Source organism: Notechis scutatus, unplaced genomic scaffold (assembly GCF_049901735.1).
Source record: "Notechis scutatus isolate UNSWTSFEM ecotype Mainland unplaced genomic scaffold, rNotScu1.2 NSCUCTG144, whole genome shotgun sequence".
Classification (NCBI taxonomy): Eukaryota; Metazoa; Chordata; class Lepidosauria; order Squamata; family Elapidae; genus Notechis; species Notechis scutatus.
Genome location: NW_028263021.1, coordinates 14,083 through 25,843, shown reverse-complemented (window position 1 = coordinate 25,843; position 11,761 = coordinate 14,083). Strand labels below are relative to the sequence as shown.

The 11,761-nt window shown below is 40.1% G+C and overlaps 1 protein-coding gene across 1 annotated transcript; it reads right to left on the bottom strand.

The window, feature by feature from the left end:
- Positions 1-435: 435 nt before the first annotated feature.
- On the bottom strand, positions 436-10,466 carry LOC148128703 (vomeronasal type-2 receptor 26-like; the record flags this gene model as incomplete). The annotated part of the gene is made up of 4 exons (XM_087948520.1): positions 436-654; positions 2,010-2,870; positions 3,651-3,942; positions 10,361-10,466. Coding segments are annotated over 4 exons (1,478 nt in total), but the record flags the coding sequence as incomplete, so codon positions are not given.
- Between the last annotated feature and the right edge of the window lie 1,295 nt (positions 10,467-11,761).

Sequence of the window (11,761 nt, the reverse complement as noted above, 5' to 3'; positions counted from 1 at the left end):
CCCTGCCCTACACCATTTCTACCAATTGGCAGTCACAACAGCCTGATCCTTCCTCACAACTTTCCTGAAAACAACATCTATTCCCCATGTCAGCATTCCAGCAAACCTCCAACAACTCCAACACAGACATCTTCTCAAAAGTTTATTTTGGATAGTAACTGGCACAACTGTGGAATCCCGAATCTGAAAGTTCTGGGCTTCCTTGCAATAAGTAGAAACTACAAATCCATCCCCTGCATTCATCATCGCATCACTATCCATCCCAACTTAAATCTTCCCCTCACTTATGCACAAAATAATATGACCTTGAATTGGAAAAAGCATGTTATTATGTCTAACTACATACACTCCAAGAAATTTCCCCCTCCCACTTTCTCAGGCTCAAAATGTGGCAGCACGGGAGCATCTGGTCTCAATATGGCTTCCAAAGCTGACCTGGCTGGCCCACACAATGGCATTGGGGTTGATGCTGAAACTTTCAGCTGAAGGAGCCTCCGGATTGACCCATCCGACTTTCTGTCGAAGGATCGTCATATTTGCAAAGACGATCCAGTTGAGGATGTCAAATCCTGCGTATTTCATCCCAGTTTCTGAAAAGGACACTTCTTCCCCAGCGGTGTTGTTAAAAAGGAGGTTTCTCAAGAAGGCGTGCATCTAGAATTGCAAAACAATCAAAACAACAACCAAAATGTCCATTAAAGAGAAGAGACTTTATAGAAAAGATATTTAAAATTGCGATATGCATAATACGTGTTTTTCTCCTATCCCAGAGATAAAAGCCAAATAATGTTGGCTGGTGATGACCAGAAGACATGCCTATGGATATTGTCAGTCATCCAGAGCTGAAGAAGCTTCTTGGATGAGAAGTGAAATGTCTTCAAAGAAAAACAAGGAAGTCCAGTTGCCTCTTGAAAAAGCATTTTTGGGATACTGGAAGACATGCTCTCTCTCTCTTTTTGTTTTTTTGTAGTGGCCCCTGCTCAATAGAACACCCTCCCTTTAGAAATTAGAATGATCCCAACCCTGTTACTCTTTCATAATGTCCTGGAACCCTGACTATGTCACCCCATTTTCTGACTGTATTGCTAACTGGCCAAATACCTTACTCTCATGTCTATTTAATCTTGATGTTTTTTCATGTTTTTCATATTTTAAAATGTTTTTTGTATTTTTAATTGTAATGTATTTTTTTGAATTGTATGCCACTCAGAGTTATCTACTGAGATGGGTAGAGAAAGAAAGAAAGAAAGAAAGAAAGAAAGAAAGAAAGAAAGAAAGAAAGAAAGAAAGAAAGAAAGAAAGAAAGAAAGAAAGAAAGAAAGAAAGAAAGAAAGAAAGGAAGAAAGAAAGAAAGTCAAAAAGAAAGAAAAAAGAAAGAAAAAAGAAAGAAAAAAGGAAGGAGGAAAGGAGGGAAAAAAGAGACAAAGAGAAAAAGAAAGAGAAAGAAAAAAGAAAGAAAGAAGAGAAAGAGAGCAAGCTAGAGAGAAAGAGAAAGAAAGAAGAAAAAAGGAAGGATGGAGGGAAAGAAAAAAGAGAGAAAGAGAGAAGAAAAAGACAGAAAGAAAGAAAGAAGAAAAAAGAGAAAAAGAAAGAAAGGAGAAAGAAGAAAGAAAGAAGAAAGAAGGAAGGAAGAGAGAAAGAAAGAAAGAAAGAAAGAAAGAAAGAAAGAAAGAAAGAAAGAAAGAAAGAAAGAAAGAAAGAAAGAAAGAAAGAAAGAAAGAAAGAATATAATGTGGATTGAACTATCAAAATACAGCAATGGGAATTTCAATGGAGAACTCAAACAGGTCTACAGCATTTGGAATGATTAAGGAAAAACAGTGTAGGAATTATTCTTCTTTTTCCAGCTATGAATGTTGAAATAGAAACGAACATTTAAAAAAAATTCAAAATTTGTATGAGATTTAAATAAAGGGGAAAAGTAGCTATTGGGGAAAAGCAAAGGTAATGGAGATCACAGGCAAAAGTACATGAATCTTAAAGCTGTTTAAGAAGAGCTGAAGAGTTACCTGCCAGGGCTTCACAGAGAGGTGAAGACGTAGCTTCTTTCTACCCCTCTTCAATGCCTGTTGTGACTCCAATGTATATGCAGCGTGTAATGCGTGTGCCACAGAATAGGCAGCGTTGTAGATGCTGTAGCTGAAACCGGTCATCTTTCCATCAAAGACGGAGGCTGGGAGGGTGTTCAAGTTCTCCTCCCCAGTGCAAACCCTTCGGCCATCAGGTGAGGCCAGGCCTGCCTTCAATATCTGACAGTCAAATACAACTTCCCACCATTCAGGGAGAAAGACATCTCCATGGGGTTCATGTGGATTCAGAGCCGATAGATAATCCTTGAATCCTGGCAACGGGTTTGTGTGGACTGTCAAAGACAAAGCACCATGGAGAGATTTTAGTTTCCCCCAGTCGTAGTAATAGCCAATAGCTGCAAATTCCCATTGGGTGGTCAGGATCCAGACCTTCCCAGAAGTAGCTTGGTTCTCTTCTTCATAATAGGAGAGGGTTATTATTAGACTCTGAAGTGTCATTGCATCCCCTGAGATAATCACAACCTGAGCGTTACTGTTCAAAATGGCCCAAAGCACATCTAATTGATCTCCTAGCAAGTCATTGAATAATGAGATTCGGGGCATGATGTATTCTACAAAATGTATGCAAATATCATTCTGGGCAAGGGTGGCGGTCAACATTTGGAGAAAATGTTCAATGTTCTCTGAGGTTGGAACAACAATCCCAATCCAGTTCCACTGGAAATACAGAAGGAGCTGGACAATGGCTGCATTCTGTAGGTGATATTGGGGATCGATCTGGTAGAAGGTGGGGAACTGGATCTTATCACTCAAAACAGGGTCACAGAAGCGATAACCTAGCTGAGGGTGGAGATAGAGAGAAAAAAGAAGCTAATCAAGGAAAATGGTACCTGTATTTTTTGTTATTAAGTGTTGTGGCCTGTTGGCCACCATCCCCTACAGCAACTGAATTGAAGGGAGGAGGAGGTGTGGGAGTCAGGGTCAGCATCAAGGCAACCTGAGAGCTCTGAGGAGGAAGAAGGAACAGAGCTGGCAGAGAGAAAGACAGAGGCGGAGCCCTGACCATCCATCAGCCCTCAGATGTAGAGTCAACAGCCCCAAAGTCTGGTGGTGGCTGATGAGGAAGAAGAGGAACAGCTGGATCCAGTGCCTGACGCACGGATGCACAGAAGGCAAAAGAGAGGAGAGCAGGAGAAATCTATGGGCCGGTCCTTGGGATGGAAAAGCCACTTCTGCTAGCAAAGCTCCTCCCTAGCTCTGGGGATAAAAGGCAGGGCGCAGAGATGAAGAGATGTGGCAGATAACTATTCATCTCCCTGTTGGACAGACTTGTTAACCTGTGGTGAGAGAGATACATTTTGCCAGGGCTTTTGGTGCTCCTAATAAAGAAATCATTGCTTCAGAGGGTTTGTCATTTTTGGGAATCTGGATCAGAATGTTAAGCTCATCTAGCATTATATCCAATCTAGACCCCATCATGCCCACAACTTTGTATCTTCATGAGATGTTTTCTATCGGTCACAGAATTGGCTGTGTAAGTTGTCAGCAGGAACCACACAAGGCAGAACTTACTTCCTTACGTCTGCATTCACCCTTCCATCATATTACATATCCACATACCTGAGAAACCTTGAAATTGCCAAATATGGTGGCCATCTGGTATGAGATTCTGGAGCTGAGACCCCCAAGGACAGAAAGAAGATTATCCTGTGTGTCACATTTGTAGTTAGGAAACAATTTTCCCCCGCTGGAGAGCAAGGACACGCTGACATCTTGGGCCATGCTTCCATAGATATTATCTTCATAGATGTGGAAGCCCAAGGTGATGTTGGGGAGAAGGTGTGGATCTTTGTTGATCTCTTGAATGGCAAATGCCAAGGCCAGGACATGTTGGTAGTTCTTGGGAATAGGTCTTTGTTGCAAGTGTTAGAAGACAAAAATTAGACAGGAGCAGAAGAGAGATGTTTATCTGATTAAGAAAGCATTATCAGAATTCTAGGAATTAATCATAAAAGAGGTCAATATAAATTAGTTGTCAGCATACCAACTAACCAACTCAAAACCAATAAACTCTGAGACAAACATTTCCTCAAAGTTCCATTTTATTAGAGTTGTCATATTGGCACAGGGCAGGTGCAGGGCAATTTGTCCTTGACTCTCTGAGAAAGGATGTTTTTGTGTCTAGTCTGGTACCTCACTATAAAATCCCATCTTCCAAATTCCTAGGCACTAAATGTTGCAGCCTTGGAGCTTCCAAGTAAAAATGGCTTCCAAGGCTGACATTAGTTTTGTGAGACCTGCCACAAACTTAAACCTCTAAGAGGAAAGCAATCTTTGGCTCCATTTGCTGAGAAAAGTATATTTTTATTAGAGCTCATGTATATTGTAACAATGCATAGCCAGAACTGAGATTTGCATGCCAAAATCCCTAGGTTATATTTCATTCTCCTTTCCCCTTTTTAACAGTCTTTCATTTCCCGCCCCAAAGTAACCAATTAAAATCTTGCAAACTGTTTTGTTAACAGTCAGTTCAAGCATGTTCTGGTATGCTGCTCCCTCCTTCTTCGAGTTGGGCGACCTTGAAGCAGCTTCTTGAGATGGCACAACATCTACTTTCAGTTTCCCAAGCTCTCTCCGCTTTGTCCCCACATCCCCATAGATCATGCTAGATTGCCACTGCACATCAGCAAAGCACAAGCAAGCCTGAGGTAGCTGCTGACAAGTGATTTTACTGCTGTCAGAAACAGGGTGGCTGTCAATCAATATTGATTCCCATTACTAAAGCAAACAGTGTAAGATGAAGCTCCTTTCCCTGTCTCAGCAGCACATTTCTGTGAGTTGATGTGCAAGTTATAATTTACAGCATGAACTCCATTCAAGTCAGTATCGGTTTTTTTCAAGATGAACCTCTCAATCCAGTTTAGGAAAGGGGCTTATTATCTTGATGAAACTATGCCCTTTATTATATTCAGTCATGAAAAACTTTATAGGCTGGCAACCTCTGCCCTACATTCCCTAATATTTTTTCCCAAGCTGGCACCTTTCACCTATTATTACATTACTGGAGACTTTTCTGATCAGGTGGCTTTATAAATAATATAAATGTTTCACGTCTCAACCAAGAAACTTCTTCATTTCTTACTACACTAAGAAAGTGAAAAAAGCCAACTTTGGAAATTTAGTCCAACAATAAGATCCTAGCGTTATTTTTCCCCAAGTTCATACCAAACAGGCTTTTCTGCAAAGTGTGCCTTGTCTTCAGGAACATGGAGAAAAGGCTGACTCCCTGTTCAAGTGATAAGCATTTCTTCACCACTGAAGAGTCAGAGGGCTTGAGAAAGGAATTGGAGGGAGGTGGATTCATCAGATAGAACCAATGTGTTGTAATTAGGAAGGCTCTACATCAACCTAGTGTCAGCCTTGGAAGCCATATTACTTGGGAGCTTCAAGACTTCCACCTCTTGAGGCTGGGAAATTGGGAGGGGAGATTGCATAGAGAGGCAGAAGTTTAAACTCAACAACATTATTTCACAGAAAGTCAAGGCCAAGTCACCCTGCACCTGGAGAGGAGTGTTTGGAGGAAGGTCTCCAGTTGGGACAATGTTTGATTGGACCATGTGATGGTGGGTGCAGGGGAGGGATTTTTTATTTTCTTTTGGGAAGGGAAAACCTGGAACTCTCAGATTGAGGTTTTCCCAAATGTGCCAATATAACAACTCTAATAAAATGGAACTTTGAGGAAATGCTTGTCTCAGAGTTTACAACACTATAGAGCACTGCACATCAGAACAAATAGACACAAGGAGAGTTTTCCCGAAAGCCATAACTCTGCTAAACAAATAATTCCCTCAACACTGTCCAACTATTTACAAATTCTGCATTACTATTACTATTAAACTTCTCGTAACTTATCACCCATCCTCTCCCACTTGTGACTGTATGACTAACTTTTTTGCTGGTATCCTTGTGATTTAAATTGACTGTTTTCTAGTATGATTTGATTGATTATTTGTACCCTATGTCTTTCATTAATTGTTGTACCTGATGATTCCTGAGTCTTGATGAATGTATCTTTTCTTTTAGGTACACTGAGAGTATTTGCACCAAGACAAATTCCTTGTGTGTCCAATCACACTTGGCCAATAAAGAATTCTCTTCCATTCCATTCCATTCTACTCCATTCCATTCCATTCTATTTATTGGTTAGGAGTTTGTTAGTTGGAATGCTGACATATAGGCTAGGTGGGATTTACATCTGCCCCATCTTCAAGACTGCCCTTTCCACATTCCAATGAGAAAAAAAGACAATCAAGGAAACACTTACAGACAAATATTATCCCAATCACCAGGAGGCTCATATGGGAGCTGTACAACTACAGTAATGGAGAGAGGCAGGTTTCCACCAACAATGAGATCTCCAGGTTTGTAATAGTCTTTTTGTCCTTGAAAAGATCTCCTCCAGAAGCAATTTGGCCACAGATCCATCCCAACAGCTGCAGGCAAGATCCAAAGCAATGCTAAAAGCCAACTCATTGTCCACAGAATATCCTAGAGCAAGTCAATGGAGGATGATGTAGGCAATTTGATGCTCTGATGGCTTCACAGGACTCAAGTAGGAGTTGAAGTCTTCAAGATAAGCATTGATCTCAGCTGTAACTCCAAAGGCATACAGCTATATTATTCACAGACTTTTCGTTTGTGGATACAGCTATATTATTCAGAGCATACTAATTAAACATGTTTTGACCAGACACAAATCTCTTTATGCCTAGGGAGGGTTAATCTCTGGAAATCTACTGAGATGAAGTAAGAATTACTAGTGTTTTATGAATCCTAAGAGAGAGAAATGTCTACAAAGTTACTCCATAACTCTGTAGTTGGTGGCATTTGGCAAGAGGAAAACTTATTTGTGAAGCCACAATTGTGTGTCTCTTTCTGTGAATTTGACAGCTGTGATTGGAGAGTCATAAAGCTTTAGAGTTGGAAGAGAACTTGGAGATCACCTAGTCCAATCCCCTTAATGTAGGATATACATGGAGCAAACTCTTTTAAATCTCTGAGATCTCTTTGGAATCAATTGTTTTTGCTTCCACCACCAAACTCTTTTAGTGTCAGAAACTCTCTGAAATTTCACATGGCCTCTATCTAAATGAGGGGTCTTCAAACTTGACAGCTTTAAGACTTGTGGACTTCAACTCCCAGAATTCCTCCTCCAGTCATGTTAGCTCAGGAATTCTGGGAATTGAAGTCCACAAGTCTTAAACTTGCCAAGTTTGAAGACCCTTGATCTAAACGGTGTTTTCCAAACTGGCCAATGGATATGTGTTTCAATTATGGGGTACCTAGGTGGTTTCTAATAATCACACCCTTTCTTTTTTTCATAATGACTTAGTTGTATTCTGCCCAGTCTAGCTATTATTTGAGTGGCCCATCAATATTTTAAATAAATACTTCAAAACCAATCACTTTGAATGATGGAGGATTTCTTGAGGACAGAATCAAGAGCTTCTCTCAGATGTACCATTCTGCTGTAGATCATTCTTCAGTCTCCATTCTTTGAACCAGGATGAGTTACCTTTCCTAGAGTGACAATTGTAATATCTTATCATCACAACTACCAGACCAAAACTTGTATTGCTCTTTTAGATTTAGAAACTCCCCGAGACTTCCTTGATCTGCCTCATATGGTGTCAGTGTTCCACTCCAACAAATAACTCAGAGACATCCTCTCCAAGGTTCTTTTTATTAGAGTAATAAACTGACACATCTGGGAAATCCCAAATCTGAAAGTTCTAGGTTTCCTTGCAATAAGTAAAAAATCACAAACCCACCCCTTGCACCCATCATTGCATCACATGCCCCAATCACCATCAGTTCCAACTTGAGACGTCCTCTCCACCAGGTGCAGAAATAACATGATCTTGACTTAGAAGAAGAATGCTATTATGTCTAATCCAGTGGTGGGATTCAAATTTTCTTTACTACCGGTTCTGTGGGCATGGTTTGGTGGGCATGGCAGGGGAAGGATACTGTAAAATCTCCAGTCAGAGGTGGTATTTACCAGTTCTCTGAACTACTCAAAATTTCTGCTATTGGTTCTCCAGAACTGGTCAGAACCTGCTGAATACCACCTCTGGTCTAATCACATATACTCAAAGAAATCCCCCTCCCATTTTCCCAGGCTCAAGAATGTAACAGTGTGGAAGCATCTGGTGCTAATATGGCTTCCAAAGCTGACACATGGCCTTTATCCTAGTGGTGTTTCTCAAATTAGTTAATGGAGATGTGTTTCAGCTATGGAGTACCTAGATGGGTCTTAATAACCACACACTTTCTTCTTTTCTTTATGACTTAGATGTATTCTGCCCAGTTTGTTGTTTGAGTGGGTCATCAATATTTCACCTGGAATATTGAAAAAGATGTAGCTGATTGTTTTCTTTGTTTTCAGGGCCTCCTGAAAGAAATGCTTGTTCTACGGATCTTCGGATCTTTGTCCTTTTCTCAAGAAAGAGGAAAATTAAAGAAATTTGGTAGAATTCCCTGTCTTTACAGAACTGTTCATGAGGACTGAGAAAAACAATAATATATACACAAATTATATGTGGGAGCATGACCTGTCTTTCCAGATGTTTTCATCAGGATGATTATCAACCATACAAAAGTAGGCAGTTACAACATCTTAGAGACTGTGCTGACCTAGTGAAGAAGGTGACTTATTTATTCATTTATTTATTTGTCAAAATCTTACAATATAACAGAAACAAGAATAAACATAACTTTAAATACAAGAAATAGGAACTAATAATTACGAACAATAGGACAGGGATGTTAGGCACGGTGAGGACAATAGAGGTTAGTTTGAGGGTAAAGGACTTATAATATTAATTTGGACATAAAGTCATAATAACAAAAACTCAATGAAAAGTTTCCATTGTGGGGTACTTTAAAAAAAATTAGGAATCAGTAATGAATGATGGCCTTTAGTAAATCTGTGTTGTGACCACCATGGGATTCTTATGCTCAGACCTGACGAAGCTTCTCCAAGAGAGAAACAAATTGATTAAGGTGTTAGAAACAAACTGGGAAATTGTTCAGCCACTGGAGCAAAGTGAAAAGGAAGAGAGAATAGAGTGGTATGAAATGAACAAGCAGGACCCTCTGATCCCCAAATCCTCATACTTAGGGAACATGCTCATCAGCCTGGATAATGAACCCAACAAGAAAAGAAATTAAAGCCTCTTTGGATTAAAATAAATGAAGTGAGAAATTGTCCTGTTGGGAACTAATATCCACATATTTAATGCAAAAGTTTACTTATATCTTGATTACTGGGCCCTCGCTGGGGACAACTAGAAAGTCTGAAAAATAAAAGGATGGACCACATTTGCTGATTAAAAGATACTTAGCAGATTAGTCACATAACATTTCCAATTATTTAATGGACAACATTTCCTTACATTTCATGATTTATTTTAGAAATCAGATCGAACACAAAATATTCCAAAATCACAGTGCCCAATCTCCACCTAAATCAGCAATTCTTCTGCCTCATTATATTATCTTTATGATTCAGATGGGGCCTCAGTACAATAATGTAGCATTTGGGGAAAAAGATACAAGCCAAGAGACCAACACCAGAGGCCAAGATGGAGAAGATCTCCACGGCCACCATGGACTTCCCTTTGGTGCTCAGGTAGGTGGGGAGGAAGGTGAGCCAAACGCTGCAAAAGACCAGCATGCTAAAAGTAATGAACTTGGCTTCATTAAAGTTATCAGGCAATTTCCTAGCCAGAAAGGCCACCGTAAAACTGATAAGGGCCAGGAAACCCAGGTAGGCCAGAATAGTGTAAAACATTGAAGCTGAGCCTTCATTACATTCTATGATGGTCTCTCTGACCAAGGAGTGGAAGTCCAAGTTGGGAAATGGGGGATAAGTTATCAACCAGGTGACACAAATAAGTGCTTGGATAAGGGGACAGCTTAAGACGATAGAGATGGTCAGTGGTTTTCCTAAGAATTTCCTTGCCTTGTTCCGTGGCTTGGTAGCCATGAAGGCCAGAACCACCACGACAGTTTTTGCCAACACACAGGAAACTGCAAGGGAAAAGAGAATGGCAAAGGCAGTTTGTCGGAAGAGACAGGTGAGCTTCCTGGGTTGACCAATGAAGAGGAAGGAGCAGAGGAAGCACAGCAGGAGGGAGAACAGGAGGATGTAGCTGAGATCTCTGTTGTTAGCCTTGACAATTGGTGTGTCATGATGTTTACGGAAAATCACCAGAATAGCAGTTGTGCTCAGAGAAAAGAAAAGAGCTAATGAGGATAAAGCATACCCCAGGGGGTCTTCATAGGCAAGGAAGTGGAGCTTCTTGGGAATGCAGTGGACCTTATCCTTGTTGGGGTATTCATCTTCTGGGCAAGGAGCACAATCAGCTGCATCTGAAATTAAAAATCTTTACATAATCATTTAAGAAACATCTGCCATGAGCATTATCTCACCTTAGGGGTGACATGACCGTCCCTTTTCTGCTATGGCCAGCTCGCAAAGCAAGTGATGGAATGACCTATTGTGCATTTCATGGTGGATCAATTCTCCTTCTTTGTTAATGATGCAAGGTTAGTTTGGTCCAAGATTCATCTCCAGTTCGTCTAAACAATTAGTTGTGGAAAAAGGCCCTGTCTGTACACTGGACACTTGCATGACTATCATAACCACTTCATACTGGAACTACAAAAAGACTGATATATCTGTCAGCCAGAGATTCAGTCCGGTTAGTCCCTCTTGAGCTTCAGGAAAATGGAAGAGGTTTACCTGTTCCGTCTGGTACAGGAGTAGGATGTGTGGTAATGGGACCCCTAATAATTCAGTTTATGTGGGGAAGCTGCAGATGAGTTTTAAAACACTGTAATGAAAATAAATACTCAGAGGAATGGTAGAATATAAACAGCACAGAAATATGAAATGCCACCTATATAGTGTGTCTTCATATGTGTATTTGTGTGTGTGTGTGTGTGTGTGTGTGTGTGTGTGTGTGCGCGCGCGCGCAATTCCAAAGTCAGGCCCCATAGATAATTTGTCCTATAAATTACATGACAAAATTTATAAGGGCTGTGATTTTGGGTATATAGTGTATATGAGAAAATAAAATAGAAAATAAAATAATTTTGATTTTCTCTTGCTGAAATGGGCTACGTATACATGTTTTGTTTGCTAATATTCAGTGAAGTTTCCATGTAGTTCTACCCTTTCCCTTTCCAATTCTACAAATCATCAATATTCGGACTCCTTTTTCTCAAATCCAACCTTTCGTACATTTTATTCCAAACTTCATAATATTCATTCTCTCTTTTATTTTTAAGTTCTAATGTCATTTTCTTTATTCTCTCTCTTTCAGAGGGGATATCTGTTAGGGATAACATTGTTTACCCTAACTGTTTTGGGTAAAAAATAATAAATATGGTATCATGGTTTGTTAGTTAAAGTGTGTGTAACTTTAACAGCAAGAATGTAATTAAGGGTGTGGTTGTAAAAGCACTATATAAGAAGCGAGGAAATTGCAGCTCTCTCTCTCTGGCTTACTGATCCCTAATTACTGGATGGATTGATGACTGCGTTCTTGCTGAAACGGGGAGAGAAGAAGGAGTGTTGATTTTTCTCAACGGAGAGATAATAAAGATTGGACTGATTTATTGTAAGTGTACTGACATTGGCTATTCAACACGGACTTTGCAAA